This window comes from Baudoinia panamericana (assembly GCF_000338955.1).
Source record: "Baudoinia panamericana UAMH 10762 unplaced genomic scaffold BAUCOscaffold_2, whole genome shotgun sequence".
In the NCBI taxonomy this organism is placed as follows: Eukaryota; Fungi; Ascomycota; class Dothideomycetes; order Mycosphaerellales; family Teratosphaeriaceae; genus Baudoinia; species Baudoinia panamericana.
Genome location: NW_006911258.1, coordinates 1,472,947 through 1,489,117, shown reverse-complemented (window position 1 = coordinate 1,489,117; position 16,171 = coordinate 1,472,947). Strand labels below are relative to the sequence as shown.

At 54.1% G+C, this 16,171-nt stretch overlaps 8 protein-coding genes across 8 annotated transcripts; 5 read left to right on the top strand and 3 right to left on the bottom strand.

Annotated features, from left to right (window-relative positions):
* Positions 1-370: 370 nt before the first annotated feature.
* BAUCODRAFT_21764 (uncharacterized protein) lies at positions 371-2,413 on the bottom strand (the record flags this gene model as incomplete). Its single annotated transcript, XM_007674417.1, has 1 exon — positions 371-2,413. The coding sequence occupies one exon, from the start codon at positions 2,411-2,413 to the stop codon at positions 371-373; it is 2,043 nt and encodes a 680-aa protein (XP_007672607.1).
* Positions 2,414-2,576: 163 nt separating this feature from the next.
* BAUCODRAFT_63307 (uncharacterized protein) lies at positions 2,577-4,014 on the top strand (the record flags this gene model as incomplete). The annotated part of the gene is made up of 2 exons (XM_007674416.1): positions 2,577-2,631; positions 2,687-4,014. The coding sequence occupies 2 exons, from the start codon at positions 2,577-2,579 to the stop codon at positions 4,012-4,014; spliced, it is 1,383 nt and encodes a 460-aa protein (XP_007672606.1).
* A 118-nt stretch (positions 4,015-4,132) lies between these two features.
* On the bottom strand, positions 4,133-5,662 carry BAUCODRAFT_21762 (uncharacterized protein; the record flags this gene model as incomplete). The annotated part of the gene is made up of 1 exon (XM_007674415.1): positions 4,133-5,662. The coding sequence occupies one exon, from the start codon at positions 5,660-5,662 to the stop codon at positions 4,133-4,135; it is 1,530 nt and encodes a 509-aa protein (XP_007672605.1).
* Positions 5,663-6,607: 945 nt separating this feature from the next.
* BAUCODRAFT_30563 (uncharacterized protein) lies at positions 6,608-8,077 on the top strand (the record flags this gene model as incomplete). The annotated part of the gene is made up of 1 exon (XM_007674414.1): positions 6,608-8,077. A coding segment is annotated over exon 1 (1,252 nt), but the record flags the coding sequence as incomplete, so codon positions are not given.
* A 944-nt stretch (positions 8,078-9,021) lies between these two features.
* Positions 9,022-10,203, top strand: BAUCODRAFT_63871 (uncharacterized protein; the record flags this gene model as incomplete). The annotated part of the gene is made up of 1 exon (XM_007674413.1): positions 9,022-10,203. The coding sequence occupies one exon, from the start codon at positions 9,022-9,024 to the stop codon at positions 10,201-10,203; it is 1,182 nt and encodes a 393-aa protein (XP_007672603.1).
* BAUCODRAFT_63807 (uncharacterized protein) lies at positions 10,184-10,677 on the bottom strand (the record flags this gene model as incomplete). Its single annotated transcript, XM_007674412.1, has 2 exons — positions 10,184-10,572; positions 10,629-10,677. The coding sequence occupies 2 exons, from the start codon at positions 10,675-10,677 to the stop codon at positions 10,184-10,186; spliced, it is 438 nt and encodes a 145-aa protein (XP_007672602.1).
* A 401-nt stretch (positions 10,678-11,078) lies between these two features.
* BAUCODRAFT_40694 (uncharacterized protein) lies at positions 11,079-11,861 on the top strand (the record flags this gene model as incomplete). Its single annotated transcript, XM_007674411.1, has 2 exons — positions 11,079-11,486; positions 11,544-11,861. Coding segments are annotated over 2 exons (726 nt in total), but the record flags the coding sequence as incomplete, so codon positions are not given.
* A 1,091-nt stretch (positions 11,862-12,952) lies between these two features.
* Positions 12,953-16,145, top strand: BAUCODRAFT_365284 (uncharacterized protein). Its single transcript, XM_007674410.1, has 2 exons — positions 12,953-15,618; positions 15,676-16,145. Exons 1-2 carry the CDS (start codon positions 13,079-13,081, stop codon positions 16,085-16,087), a joined length of 2,952 nt encoding a protein of 983 aa, XP_007672600.1. The 5' UTR covers positions 12,953-13,078; the 3' UTR covers positions 16,088-16,145.
* Positions 16,146-16,171: the final 26 nt, after the last annotated feature.

The window sequence follows — 16,171 nt, the reverse complement described above, 5'->3', positions numbered from 1 at the left end:
TCATCTCGGCGGCCCTCAATATCGCCTCATCAATTTCAAGCGGACCTTTGCTGCCAAGATCAGCACGCTGGTTGAATGAGTTGGCTCAAACACCACGATTAAGTCTGATTGATTGTAAGCTTGCATGAGTGTCAATAGCATCTCGGATCCTACCTGTACGCGGAGTCTCGATGATTGCAAGCCAATGCGGAAAAGGCAAACATTCCTCTGCGTCTAAGTTTTTATCTGAACGGTCCAAGATCGTGCAGTTTCTTTTGCGCTTTTTGATCTCTCGCAGCTTACTCATGCTCCACGCTTGCTGTGTGTAATGAGGCTGAATGCTTATTTTTGCCGCCTTGGAGCTTACGGCTGCAAGAGGATGTTATCAGCTCTACCGCCTCCGTCCTGCACCACTACTCTCTCCTCCTCCCCTCTGCTCCAAAGCTACAACTTCGCTGATCCCAGCAGCCTCCTGCTCATCCTCCATTGCTTGGATCTCCTCACGACAATCCCACCACTTCTGCTCTGCGCGATCAAACGCCTTCTTCCGAATCTCCTTTACCGAAGTGTCTTCAACGTCACGCTGATACTTTAGCCATTCCAGGACCGTGTCCTGCCACTCGGTGGAGGTGCGAGCGAAGAACTCGCGCAATGACTCGAAAGGTCGCGGGTGAGGAAGTTTGTCAGTCAATGCAGAAGACATGGAAGCAGTGTCTTCCGAGGGCTCAGTGGCCGCCTCGATAGACTCGGCCTGTTCTGCTGCAGACAGCCGGTCCTCTTCCGCCCTCACAGACGTGGCAGGTGTGCTAGGCTCTGCGCCATCGCCGTCCTCTTCTGCATCATCGCCGTCTTCCATGTCATCATCTTCATCATCCTCGCTCTCTTCGTCTTCGCTACCTTGCCAGTCGGCAATCTCACGCTTGAAGATTTCTCTGCAGCCATCAAGCTTGCCAAGATCAACAACCCACATCTCATCAAACGTGTACTCACGATCATCCTTCTCAAACGTGCCACCGTATATGTATAACGCATCGTCCTGTACGGCTAGCTGAGCGTTAAAGCGTGGGTGTGGCATCTCCCAGATCGGAGGCTTCCCTACTTTCTCCGCCACTTCATCGTCCACAACAGTGCCGAGCACCCCATCTACATCACTCATCTCGACCTCTACGGCTCCTTTGCCTTCGATCAGCGCAAGGTTACGAAGCAGTTCCTCCTCATCTGCCTTTGCTCTCCCGCGCCGACCCTTCTCCGCTGCCGCCGTTGCCTTCTTCGCCGAAGTCCGCGGCCTTCGCAGACTCAGCTGGAAGAAGCGATTACGGTCGATGTTGCAAGCGAACAGCTGATTGAAGAACTCACTCTCAATCCCCTCCTCGCTCTTCTCAACGTCATGCACGCCACCGAAGCATATCCCACGGCCTTTGTGGTACGTCATCGAGGCACCAGCTCGTGGCGGGTTCGGAGTGTTAACTGGCCGCTTTCTGCGCTCCCATCGTACTGTGGGTAGGGTACTCGAGGGTACGTCGGGGGGAGGCGGTGTAATGCGTAAGAACCAAGCATCCTGGTGTAGGACCGGCTTCATTGTGATCCTGGAGCCCAGGTTCCCGCCCTTACTCGCCTTCGCCACGCTTGTCGCGATCTTGACTCTCGAGTAGCCACCGTATAGCATGGCACCGGTCTCATGCGGCAGAAGCGAAAAGGAGCTCCTCGCATCTGGTTTCTGCGCCGCAGGCGGCAAAGCAGGCTGGAACCAGGCGAACTTTTGAGTGTCAAAAAGCCACACATCCTGCAGATACTTCGTTTGACTACTCGTGTCTTGGAAGCCACCGAATAGGATAACCCACTGCTTGAAGTAGGTCATTCGGTGTCCGCTGCGTGCAGGTGGGCCGCCCTTCCCCTCTAGCTTCGTCCATTCTCTCGTGCCAGGCTCTAGGCGCCAGAAGTCGTTATAGTGATAGAATGTTCCCTGTTTGGGACTTGAGAACTCGCCGCCGAAAAGGTATATCCCGCCACTGTTACCTCCGTGGCACATAGCGTGTCCTGATCGGGGCAAAGGCGAGTTTGGGCTTGTAACTTTACGCCAAGAGCCGCTGTTGACCTTGTAGACGTATAGATCGTTATAGAAGGAAGCCACGGCGCCATTATAGTACTCGCCGCCAAAGAGGAAGATCTCGGCGTTGTTGTTGGGTGATGCTATGAGCGTCCCAGAAGTCCGTGGCGAAGGCGGGTCTGAATTGGTCTCGGTCACCTTGAGGAATTGCTCTTGTTGTTTTTGGTACTCGGCCAGAATCGCATCAAGGTCGTCGTTTTCGTCATCGCTGTCGTCGGTTTTCGGCTTCTTCGACAGCTTCTTGTCTTTCTGCTTTTCCTTCTTTTCCGTCTTGGCTGCTACTCTTGCCTTCTTCTCGGCCTTCTTCTTCGCCGCATCTTTCGGCATGTCGAAAGATTATGCTTTCCAACACTCTTGATTTAGGGGGCACGCTTCGTAGACGGTAGCCGAACGGATATTTTATAATACAGTAGCGAATTTCGAAGGGTTGCCTCCGGAGGTTGCGCATTACAGCGTCGCCACCATACCCATGCTTAGACTGAGTGGCAAGATGCCGACAATCTCACCAGCAAAGATAGTCAGTCAGCATTCGTATCGAGTGGCAGGTAAGTCACATCAGACGTTGATCGTCGGTAATACTGTAGCTAACAGAGTCTGAAGGCAAACTTCAGGTTACGGAACACTTCTTCGACGTCCCAAAAGACTATAACCACCCATCATCTGGCACACTTCGCATCTTCGCACGTTCCGTCCGTAAGCATGATCTCGGAATCGTCAAAGATGCCTCGCCTGAAAAGGATCAATTACCATGGATGTGCTGGCTCCAAGGCGGTCCTGGCATGGAGTGCCGAGCACCTCAGCAATATCCATGGACGCACCCCGTACTCGACCGAGGCTACCAGATGCTCTACCTTGATCAACGAGGTGTGGGACTAAGCTCACCTGTTACCGCAAGCACGTTACAGATGCGAGGTGACACTGACGTCCAGGCCAAGTATCTCAAGCTATACCGTGCAGACTCCATAGTCAAGGACTGTGAAGCCATCCGCCAGGCTCTGACGGCGGACTACCCCGAGGAAAAGAAGAGGTGGAGTATCATGGGCCAGTCTTTTGGCGGCTTCTGCAGCCTGACCTACCTCTCGTTTCACCCCGAAGGGCTCAGAGAGTCTTTCATTTTCGGCGGACTCGCACCGATTTCCGTTAGGGATCCAGACGAGGTCTACCGGCGTCTGTACAAGCAGGTCATTCGACGTAATGAGGCCTACTACGACAAGTTTCCAGAAGATGTGGCAAGAGTGAAGACAGTCATGAAGTACCTTTCTCGCTTCGGAGATGGCAAGATCAGACTACCGTCGGAAGGCACGCTTACTCGACGGCGCTTTCAGCAGATGGGCATTCTGTTCGGCGCACATGGAGGTCTAGACATGGTGCATGACATCGTCCTCCGTGCAGCTAACGACATCGGGAGCTTCGGTCATCTAACACGGGGAACGCTAACAGCAATTGACCACAGCGTCGGATACGATGAGCATTTGATATACTCTATACTGCATGAGCCAATCTACTGCCAAGGGCAAGCACCCAAATGGTCTGCACATCGCATACTCTCAGAATACGAGCAGGCGTTCAGCCTTGACAAGGATGAAGGTCAACCGATCTTTCTCACAGGCGAGATGATTTATCCATGGATGTTCGAGGACTACAGCGAACTTCGCAAGGTGCAGGATGCTGCTGAAAAGGTCGCCGCGGACGACAATTGGAGTCCTCTCTACGATGCGGAACAGCTGAGTCGCAACGAGGTGCCAGTATATGCTGCGGCATATGTTGAAGACATGTATGTTGACTTCGATATGAGCATGGAGACAGCACGAAAGGTGAAGGGCTGTAAGGTGTTTACGACGAATGTGATGTTCCATGATGCGATCCGCAGTAAGATGGAGGAAGTTGTCAAGCAAGCTTTTGCGCTTCGCGACGATGTCGTCGATTAATAGATGCTGGAGTCTCTGGCGTGTCGACTGTGGCGAGCATGCAGCGGCGGTTCTTAGATAATGTGGCCAATGTATGCCGCCCACAGACAGCATTGCATTACATTGTACATTGAGCAGCTCAATCCCAGCGTAAAAGATCGTTGGTCGTCATTTCCATAGGCTTCCCATCAGCGGCACGAGAATCAGGCTTCTGGCCACCACAGACTCCGCAGCGGCCGAAATCTCCAGCATTGACGTACTTGCTCCCAACACACGCCGCGCTTCTACAGCTCCAGTGGTCCTTCACCAGTGCAAGTTTGAGTACGTGCGAGCAGGCAATACAAGTCGGAGACGCGAGATCGTTTTCAAGCGAGCAGATTGGGCAGATAGTACCGTTTGGCCGATCTACTTCACTAGAAGCAGGGACGTCGGTAGAGGATGAAATTGTGTTGTCGTTGAGGGCACCCGCCCCAGGCGGTGACACACTTGTTTCCTGCTTGGCTTCTGCAAACGCAACAGCATCTTGTCCAGTATCACTTTCAGTATCAGAACCACTGTCCGCTATCATTGGCCTCGGATCGTTGACAGTGGAGCTGTCTGACAGGGGTGCTCGTACCGGGGTTCTAGCTTTGACACTCAGCAAACGCAGGGCGTCCATCTCGTCCTGGCCTCCATCCTCTTGATCGCCTTCACCGCCGCAGACTTTGATCAAGGTTTCGCCATCAATCTTGTTAATCTGTCCAGCCTTCCTTCTGAGAAGGATAGACGCAGAGGAAACGACGTCCTCATCGCTTGACCAGCCGGAGTCCGTGCCGCTGCCATCGTCATCGTCATCGTCCAGCTCTGGTGTCCGCTCTGGCGGTATCGCAGTTTTAGTCTTTGCCGCCTCGAAGCGTGCCAGAGCAGCACTGGCTCGCAAATCGCGGCCACGCTTGCTGTTCGCCACGCGTGGTTTGCCGGCGTGTCTCTTACCAGAAGTACGATCAAGGGCGCCACGCACTAGCTCATCGTCCCCGAGCGCTGAGCCTTCTCCGTGCTTGCCGAACTTCTTTGCGATCCGCTTCTGTTGCCTTTCCGCGTAACTCAATCTCGGCCTGTCCGCTGGGCCTTCTGCGCCCCTCTTCCTCTTTTTGCCTCTCGATCTGCGGTATGTGCCGCCACAGAGATGCTCAGGAATATCGACGTCTTCTGGCATACGGTCATTGACAAACTGCCCGTTCGTAAGATCCTGGCCCCGACCCCACATGCCTTCACCCTGGTAATTCTTCGCCCATAGCCCTTCCATCATCTCAGCGTACTGGTTTCTCACAGCCCAGAAATATCGAGAGTGATTCATCTGTTTACAATGAGCAAGCTCGTGCATCATCACCATCTGCACATATTTGAAGGCGAGCCATCTCCCCTTCTTATCCTTCAATACGAGCTGTATGCACTCGCCAGCATTGAAGTTCCGCCCTAGGAACTCTGGATTAGGCGCGTACTCTTCGAGAGACCTTACGAACAAGTGATCCTCTTTCATCACCGGGAAGCATTGAGCGGCAATCTTGGACAAGAAGTGCTGCGCGATCGCCTGGTCCTCCTCGCTTGCATTAGGGTCAGGCTTAATGAAGTCGATGTTCTCGTTCGGACGCTTTTGGCGCTCGTTGAGGCGCCGAAAGCCCAGCGTCATCTTACCCGTTTGATTATTGCTGTTAAAGACCAGGGGAGGAGCTGTCACATAAGAGTTGCGAAGCATACGAAGTCGATTGCACGAAACACGCTAAGCACGCGTTGACGCATGCCAAGATACCCGGGGTGCAAATGCGACTCTCTTGCTTTGACACAAATACCTCATGCTTTCTATGTCCGCGACGGCTTTCGATGACCGCGGATATGGCGATACCGCAAGTAAAGGACGCTGCTCAGGCCGTCAATGGTGTCAAACGGAAGCGGACCGTCGAGCAGTCTCCTCTGCAGCAGAAGCGCGTAAAGCTCTTAGAAACGAGGAAGCAACTGCCGATATGGTCGAGGCAGCAGGAGATTCAACAAGCACTTCGGAATCACAACGTGCTTATCTTGTCTGGCGAGACAGGTTCTGGCAAAAGTACTCAGGTACCGCAGTTTCTGCTGGATTCACCCGGCTTTTCTGGCAAGATCGCGGTAACGCAGCCTAGAAGGGTGGCGGCCATATCCTTGGCCCGCCGTGTCGCTGAGGAGATGGGCACGCCATTGGGCTCATCTTCTCCGGCGTCGAAAGTTGGCTATTCGGTCCGCTTTGATGAGTCTACCAGCCCGTCTACGCGGATTAAGTTCCTCACAGAGGGCATGTTACTACAGGAAATGCTACGTGACACAAAGATGGGCCAGTATGGCTGTATTATTGTGGATGAAGTGCACGAACGTAGCGTTAATGTTGACCTCATCTTAGGCTTCTTGAAGCAGCTGCTAGGCAGCAGGAAGGATCTCAAAGTGATTGTCATGAGCGCCACGGCTGACGTGCACAGCTTGCGCCGCTTCTTTGAGGCTTCCTCTGATCCGTCTAGAGATGGCAGACTGGTCAATGAGGCCTCTTGGGAAGGTTTCTCTGATGATAAGCCGAATGGAGACGCTCCGCAAGATCGCGCGGTAATGTGTCAGGTCGAGGGCAGGCAGTATCCTGTAAAGACGCATTACGTTGACAGTCCGTCAGACGACGTTATTGAGGCAGCACTTCATCGCATATTTCAGATTCATTGCAAAGAGCCAATGCCTGGAGACATCCTTGTCTTCATGACAGGTCAAGAGACCATCCAGTCGCTGCAGCAGCTTGTCGAAGAATACGCACTTAACCTATCAGCCGAATTTCCAGGCATCTCAGTTTTACCGCTCTTTGCTGCGCTCCCACAAGCGGCTCAACAGCGGATCTTCCAGCCTCCTCCGCCCAACACCCGCAAGGTCATTCTGTCGACCAATATCGCGGAGACGTCGGTAACTGTACCTGGTGTTCGCTTTGTCATTGACACGGGCAAAGCGAAGGTCAAGCAGTTCCGCAACAGGCTTGGATTAGACTCGCTGCTCGTCAAGCAGATCTCTAAATCATCTGCAGATCAGCGACGGGGTCGTGCTGGCAGAGAAGCACCTGGGCAATGCTTCCGACTGTACACCCAAATTGCGTACAATGCTCTTGATAACGACACCACGCCGGAGATACTACGATGCGACTTAAGTGCCGCAATCTTAACAATGAAGGCAAGAGGCGCGAGTGATGTTTTGACCTTCCCGTTCCTTACACCGCCACCAACGGAAGCTATGGAGAAAGCGCTTCTGCATCTTCTACAGCTTGGAGCGCTCGAAGAGCACGGTTCAATCAGTGCCCTTGGCCGCCAGATTGCGCGCTTGCCCCTCACGCCTTCTCTCGGTCGCGTAATCGTCGAAGCTGCCCGGCCAGAGATGGATTGTCTGCTTGAGGTGATCGACATCGTGGCGTGTCTGGATGTGGAGAACATTTTCTTGACTGCGCAGACCGAGGATGTTCGAGAGAAAGCGGCAGCGGCACGAGAACAGCTTCTTCGACGACAAGGTGACCACCTGACATACCTCGCAGCAATCCAGACGTACGCGGCTGAAAACTCGGACAGACGAAGATGGGCAGATGATCACTTAATCTCTCACCGAGCCATGCAGAATGTGATGGACGTCCGCAAGCAGCTCAGAGCTCAATGCAAGCACGCTAAGCTCTTACGTGATGACGCAAAGGCCAGCTCAGCACCGGATGAATCCACGCAAGAACGCATATTGAAGTGTTTTTTGCGAGGGTTCGGTGGCAATGTGGCACGGTTGTGCCCGGACGGCAGCTACAAGACGTTCGTCGGTAACCAGACGGTAGCGATCCATCCCAGCAGTGTGCTGTTCGGGAAGAAAGTGGAGGCCATCATGTACGACAAATTCGTGTACACGACTAAAGCGTATGCGCGGGATGTTAGTGTCGTGCAGTTAAGGTGGCTGGACGAGATGCTAGGCTAACAGATCGTGGGATATCCGGTTCCAACTTCGTCATCGGCGCTGCCGACTTGCCGTCAAGCCTTTCCAGGGTCAGATATGCAACGAGGAATGGAGCATTAAAGACGGTCACAGCATGCTTGCTTGCATGAACGTAGACAGTGGTCGTTCGAATAGACTTTCTACTTGGCTTTCTGATTGCTCGGACTTTGGCAGCTGACTCGCGTGTGCTCGCTTATGCACAGCACAGAAGCTCCGGCTAAACGCCTACGATTCGTGAGTGTCCGAGCAGATTCGGCGCGCAGTGTCGTGGGCCATCTAGTGGGTAGATATGCCGGCAGGGGCTACAAGCCATCTATCCGTGCATGTTTCATTGCGGGTCTACATGCCGTTAGTTTCGTGCGATCGACGAGACATTCTGACAGCTCGATTGGCAACACGGCCGTTGGGTAACAAGTAGAGTAGGGCTGCGCTCGATCATTCGCTGCGCTACATGAGGCACAGCTTGTTTCACACCCAATTCTTCCACCCCTGCTCCGAGCTCGCCGCGTAATTAGTGGCTGCTTTCGCTGTCCTCCCACATCATCCCATGCGTATTCCATGTGTTCACTTCGCCGAATTGCTCCGTTGAACGACCACTTGCATTTGCGCCGTCCACAAGTTCGGAGCTAGGCGCGGTTAACGTGGGCCACGCGCAGCCGGCGGCACGGCCACCTGCCTCTACTGGGCCCATCTCCATGAGCTTACTCCTTGGTGGGTACCAATTGCTGCAAGGAATCCGTCTAGGCCGATTATGTCCGCACGGGCGGCGTGGCAGATAAAAGAGGCATCATGGACGGTGCGTTCTATGCTTATACCGTCCACAATTCGTCTGGCCAGAAGCAGTACGCGCAAGCACGCCTTGCGGCTAATCGACACAAGATACAGCACGAAGTGGCTCATGGAAACGTAAAGGACGCTCATCTTTGGAGGACTGTCTCTGGCAACAATAGCAAGCCTGAGCTCGGAGTTCCGATACCTGTTATTATTACTACGGAACGTCATAGAAGAGACGACTATGGAAATGCGAGCATGGATGGACCCCGAGCTAACACAACTAGCTCGCGGTCAAGCTCTTCGTCGCTCTCGGATGCGGCGCACAAAACCTTATTAGACAATCCTTATGAGCTTCGACACGGACGGCGTTATTTGCGCGAGCTGCCTTACCCATTACCATGTGATCTACCTGAGATACAACGTCAAAATCTCAGGACGCTGTTGGGATGCACAGTATTCGGCGGGGCTTCTTGCTCACGCAGGACGAGTACAGACGTCCCGCAGAGGGTGCTGGAGCTCGGCTGCGGAAGCGCATACTGGTCTGCAATGTGTCATGATTTCTTCCGCTCGCTCGGCTATGCCAACGTCTCCTTTACTGGCCTCGACGTTGCACCCTTGGCCCCAAATCTTAGCAAGGAAGGTATGGACTGGACCTTCGTCCAGCATGACATTCGTCGCATTCCACTGCCTTTCGATGACGAAGAGTTTGACCTTGTCATGCTCAAAGACATGAGCTTAGCACTACCAATGGGGCCAGCGTTTCAGAAGCTGCTCGATGAAATCATTCGGATACTGTCTGATAATGGCACGCTTGAGATTTGGGAGTCTGACCATGTGTTGCGATCGTTGCTACCTCATCCGCGGTCATCTCCGACCACGCAACCAAAGGACTACCGGACTGCTGAGCAGACTGGAACGTTCATAATAGCCCCAGGAATGCCGTTTGGTTCAGCGCAGAACAGACACTTTCAGAGGGCCAACATGTGGATTCAAAACGCGCTGGACGTGCGTAAACTACCACCCACTCCTTGTGCGCGCATAGCGCAGATCCTTCTCCAGGAACCCGACTTGACAGACATTGGGTCCAGACGTGTGGCCATTCCGCTTGGTGAGCTTCGATGGGAGCGCGAGCAGTCTGGGCGGCCAAATAGCAGTCTCGTCGACTCACCGATGTCGCTAAAGGCCAAATCGAAACTCGTTGACGGTGCGCTGAATGAGAACCAGATGGCGCTGCGGCAGACAGCACTTATAACCATCCTTCAGGAAATCGAAAGCCTAGAACCTTTGCTCAAGGAAGCGAGTAGCAAGAACACAGAAGAGTGGAGCCACTGGTGGGCAACCATGATGAATGATCTGCTTGATCCGTCCAAAGGAGCGTTCTTGTCGGAGTGTCTCGAGCTTGGGGCGTGGTGGGCTACTAAGCGACCGTCTGAATGACGTCCGCAACGGAGAGAGGCGCACGATATTCAGGTTTTCTCATAGCGTTGCTTGAGCGTACGGTACCGCTTGAGGTAGTATCTAGGGCGGCGTTAGTGCTAGGCAAGCGATGGATATACCCTTGGTGGCTCATGATACGGGATACTAACAACGCTTCGATCTCTATCATTCTGTTAGTCATTCCGTTTTCGATAGCATCATGGAACGCATTCGGCTCAGACCTACCCTTCTTTACGTACTCGGCTTGCTCGATACCCTTCCGAATTTGACCTTCATCTTCCATGCCAGCCTTCGCGATGAAAGCCTTGTGCAGACGTGGTCGAAAGTAGTCGTAACCTAGCGGATACTCTCGACCAAGGTATAGGAGTTCTATGACTGATGGTGAGCATCTTAGGGTATGTCGAAGTAAGCTCGCGGATACCGACCTTTGTAGATACGGATCACTTGGTAACGGAGGGGAGATGCTGTCGACATTTAAACTAACCATCAATGGGACGTACTCGAAAGTGTAACTACGATAACAGCTTTCAAGAAGCATAATGTTCTGCTTAAGTCAATCGTTCTTGTAGTGCACATCATGACGAAAACGTGGAGAGGTTGCGGACTGGGCTCCGTTGATGCCTCGGCTGGCTCGGATGTTTCGTCCCTTGTGCAAGGACATATCTCTCCGGCTATCAACATCTTAGTGTGAGGTGCTCATCCTGGGTACAACAATCGGCGGGGGCAGCAAGTTACGGACGGCAGAATGCGCGAATGAGTCAATTGCGGCATTGTCCGCCGCCTGTATTCATACCATGGCTAGGGTGCCAGTATTGAGAGCGGCTCTCAAGCCTGCCGTATGCCCAATTACCAAAGCTTCCAGACGTTACCATTCGAATGCGCCGAAGACAGCCCATCTCAGCCCTCGATGGCTCTCGGACGTGAAGCAGCGCATTGGGAGATGCATCACTTTTGGCCTGGATCCCCAACAGACGGACAAAGCCGGTCGTATCCTCAAGCAGCTTGCTCTAGACTGGAGAGAGCTTGTGGCAGGCAGTGAAGGCTTCTTGACCGACCCGCAGCGGCGCGGCCTGTTCCGGCAAGAGGTTGTTTGGGGCGAGATGGACAGTATGGGACATGTGAATAATGTTATGTATGTCAGGTATGCGGAGTCTGGACGCGTCCAATGGGGGCGGAAACTAGGAATGCACATCGATCCAGCAAACAAGAAGGCTTGGAGTGAGCTGATGACTCCTTCCGGTACTGGACTAATCCTAAAAGCCATTACAACGGAGTATAAGTTTGTACGTAATACAAAGCTGTCGTGAGTGGTGTCGTGCGTTCTGCTAATTCTTGTGAAGCCTATGAAGTATCCCGACCGAGTTTCCGTATATCACAAGCTGCGGAGCATGCCGGATGACGGACAAGAATCCTTCATACTAGATGTGCTTATCATGTCTGATCTACAACAGAGACCGGCCGCAAGATGTATAGAAGATATAGTTATCTACGATTATCGAATCGGGAAGAAGACGCCTCTGCCTCCTTGGATGCTCGCCGTGTTCCGCGATACGTTCCGGCTGCAGGAAGAGGCGAAGGCGACCAACAGTCAGCGTGTCGGAACGTTGCTCGAGGAGGTCCGACGACTGGAGACGGAGACCTGGGACACAGATAATGCGGGCCGTTGAGGCTCGCACATCAGTGTTTGCACCTGCGCTGTTCTCGGACGCACCATGGTTTACTACTAGATACCCCGTAGCTTCACGCTGGTCTGATTAACTAGCAATGGTGGTCTCTGCCGCAATGGGGACCAGAGAGGGGCCGGCTACTGGTCGATATCGATCACCAAGCCAGTAGCGAAGAGGGGAGACGCACGCTCCATTCCGCTGCAGTCCATTCTACCTGACATGCCTGACACTACATCTGCCCAAACATGATCGGCGGAGAAGGTCTGGCTTGTCTGGGGATGCTACGGCTACGCCCGACGGTTGACGGATGCTAGAACAACAACAGTCTGTAAGCGCTGCGCTCCGGGGAAGGACGTTCCAGGCAGACAGCCGCATATTCAGTCGCGAGGCGGTGACAAGAGCGATAATCGCGATGCGCAAACGGTCGAAGCCGGGCTCTCCCTAAGGAGGAAGCATCATCTCCCCACAACGTTGGTATGATCGACAATCATTGGTTCTTAGATTGAGACTAGCGCCGCGTGACGTGCTTTGTCACAAATCGAAAGCAGCGTAAGAAACCTTCCATGCACCCTCAGACGAACAGGCATCGGTCGTACGATGTACGTTACCATTGCAGCGGAACTTGGCGGAAGGGTAGAGTTTTGTGCTGCGCGCGGAATGACAACGATAGCGAGCAGAGCTTGGTCTCAAAGCATCCTTACTACACGTAGTCAGCAGGTGTGCGGAGACGGATGCATGTGGTGATGATCGACGGCCCGCAGACGGCATGGCACTCAGTCGAAATCAGCGCGAGGCGGTCCAGATGCCGAAGCGTGCGGCGTGCTTGTGACTCCCGACTTGAAACGCTGTCGGCCATGCTTGGGAATGGGGATGGAACCAGAGTCCACTTTTGGGCGACAGGTCTTACGGCTGTACAGCTTGATGTCCGTCCAGTCAGCAGCCTTGTAGAGAACTAAGTTTTTCGGCCTGAACCAGACGAAAGTGAGGCTTGCTCAAGCTCCGGCCGCACCCGCAGGCTCTGTGCGCTCTGTGTTTCGGGCTGTGTCAGTCGTTGCCCGGAACAGTTCCTGCAAGTCTTCCACCACTCACTCGACCCGCATCGCATTGCCAATATCCTTCTCCACCACGCCGTAACCCCTCCTGGCTCGCCGTCCTGTACAGACGAGCCAAGCGGGGGTGGTACAGTAAACGCTGGACGTTCATCGTGAATGCCGCCGAAGAAGACGAAACAGCCGAACCAGAGGGACACCAGGCATGAGAACGGACTTGCTGCGCCGGGCAAGCGAGTCACACGGAAGCATTCGAACGGTCAACTCGCAAATGGAAAGCCTGCTACGCCTGCCTCGCCGCCTGCGCTGCCCTCGACGGGCTTAAATCAAGGCTTCCGCTTCTCGCACCCGCCAACTCTGGAGAATTGCGACCCCGAAGACGCATCGCAGACGCCGACTCAGGACTATGCGGCAGCGACTGACGCCACAATAAGAGATAGCACAGCGCCTGAGGCTACCATGGAAGAAGTGGCTACTCCGCTCGACACGGCAGACTGCGCGAATGAGCCTGCCTCCGCCGCAGCGCCGGCTGTGGAGGCTCAGGCGCCCACACGCAAGTTCAGCTACTCGAACTTCGACAATCCCCTGTCTACTGTCTCAACAATCCTGGCTTACTATCCGCTTCGGGATGCAATCTCCATCCTGATATTGTTACTGTCTCTGCCGCCTACCCTGGTTCTACTCATTCAAACGCTTTTCGCTTCGCTAACATTCGTGCCACCGACCGTCGGCATCTCACTCTCGACTCTGCCAAATATCAAAGAAATCTTCCATGCGTCGTCGGTAGGCTATCCGGGCCTAGTGACGGTCATGATAGTAGATTTGATATTCTGGGGAGTTTGGCTTGCCACGTCAAAAGCGGCGCAGAATGTTATGCTGGATTTCTCGCAAGCTGTCATCGCCGTGTCCTTGAGTGGCGCAGCGGCGAGTCCTGGTGGAGCGACGTACAGCATCGTGGCAAGCTGCACCATCGTCTGCGTAGTCCACGTTCTCCGATACAGGGCGATACATCTAACCGCGCTCGACTACCTACGCTCGGTGCTACACAAGATGGACATTGGCATACAGCTCGACGGTTTGCCGTCTGCGTCGTCTTTCATTGCACCACCCAACATCGAGCGTGGTTGGGTGTTTTCAGCTATTCGTACGGTCCTTGGAATACACATCGTTTCGCAGGGCGTCACGACCTGGGTTCGCCGCATCCTTGTCAGAGTTAATGAGCGCGATCAGACAGTACCAGCAATCACCAGTACAGAAGCCGAAGCGGCTGTTCCTGCCTCCGACCCTAGCTCGCGATTACCAACGGCCGCGCCGGAAGTCTCGCAGCCACCTCAGGTAACCTCAAGTACTGATGGACGGCCCCCGGGACCGTCACCGTCACAGCGTGACGGCAAGGTTCGCGAGTCAAGTAGCAAGAAAAAGAAAAGGCAGGCTACTCAGGTCAGGAGCCAGCAACCGCTTTGGGCAGCAATTGCTAGCACCAAAGTCACATTCGTTAAAGAAATGGAGCAGCGCGACGCAGCGGATGACGCTCGTGAAGCTGCTCTTATGGACACAAATGACACTAAACCAGTTTCTGCAAGCACTACAAACCATAATACTAACCGTGTCTGGATCTTCGAGGTGCTGGACACCGAGGTCTACTTTACTGTGGAGATGTCGCACGATGCGGCAACGCAGAGTGTGGAGAAGATGGAGGAAGGCGTGAGCGTGAGCGCGGGTATCGACAAGTCGAAGCCGTTCTTTGTACGTATCAACGGTGCGGCATGGAGTTCGACGCGCATTATGTCAAGTGCTACGGGCGAGGAGTCGGACGGCAAGCCTCGCTTTGACGGTGAGATCTTCGACCTCGCGCCCAGAGGCAACTACAGGTGCGAGATTGTTGGTATCGCCAGTGGCCAAGTTCTTTGTTCTATGAGCTTGATCACACAGGCTGCTCCCTCAGCAGAACAGACGGCAGCAACGCCTACGCAGCCCCAACATCCCGCTTTGCGGCCTTCCTCGCCAATCACCACGCTCAAGCAGTCGATACAATCTGCGGAGGCTAAACTGAACGAGGCTCGCAATCGTTCGAAGAAGAGTAAGAAGGATCAGAAAGGCGTCATTTCCGAAATCCGTCGTGAGATCAATACCCTGAAAGGCAAACTAGATTCTTCTGGCGGGCTTGACGACAAGCAAGAGCGGCGCATCCAGCAGATCACACAGCACAAGAACCAAGCTGAGGAGGCAACAGTCGAACTCAAAGCCCAGATCGATGCTTTTGGCGACATTCCAGAGAACGAGCAACGCGACTTCGAGGCTAAGAAATCCGCTTGGCAGGCGGCCGTGAATGCTAAGCGAAGGGCGGAGAAGGAATTGCTCAACGCCAAAACTGACGCCGATCGCGATCTCGGGAGCCTGAAGTCGGATATGGACGCTTCCAAGTCGAAGCACGAACGGATGGAGGCTCGTCTCGCTCAACGCATTCAGGAGCTCGAGAAACTCACATCCAAGCAGCAAGCTGACATGACCGCTAAGCAGAAGCGCGACTACGAGCGTGCTCAAGTCGTGCAGCGTCGCAACGAAGACGAAGCTCAGATCCGTGCTAATATCAGCTCTATGGAGGCTGAGACTAGCACGTACGAAACGAAGGGTCACGAGGCTAACCAACAGCTTGCCGCAATACAGAGCTGGAACGCTGCACCGCCGGCGTATCCTGGGTATTCGTCTCCGCCGACTCCGGAAGGTACAATCCCTCAGACTAACGGCTCGCTTAGCCCGCAGACCAATGGCTTCCCAACTTACGGCCCGCACGCTTTCGGCCACTCGACGTACGTCCCGCACCAACAGACTAACAGCTACAACAATCAAGGGCCGCGCGGCCGCAGCTCCAGTATGCTTAGCCAATATTCTGGCTTCACGGAGGGTGGGGAGGAACAGCCTCCGTTCATCGCAGCGAACCCGCAGCAGCAACATGGCAACACATGGCCCATGTACACTTACGGTCATGCTGTTGGTGGTGTCGATCGCAAGGAGAGCGAGGGTTCGAACGGTAGTACTGGCTCGAACTCCCCAAGACCGGATGCGAAGCCCTTTACGCCCAAGTCTGTGGGTACGATCGGACCGCCGAGCAAGAAGAGGGATCAAGCACAGCAGAGTCCGCCTGGCGCGGTTGGTGATGGTAGGTAGTTCACTTGCAAAACTGGTTGGTGTGTCTGTGTCATGACGATTGCTGTCTCTGTCATCCGCCTCATCGTACCTGTTTTGTGCCAT

Bases quoted from the DNA above. Each gene is read 5' to 3' on its own strand.
- BAUCODRAFT_365284 (XM_007674410.1), top strand. From the start codon at position 13,079: ATGCCGCCGAAGAAGACGAAACAGCCGAACCAGAGGGACACCAGGCAT. The intron at 15,619-15,675 runs GTATTCGTCTCC...CGGCTCGCTTAG, and splicing joins GCACCGCCGGCGTATCCTGG to CCCGCAGACCAATGGCTTCC.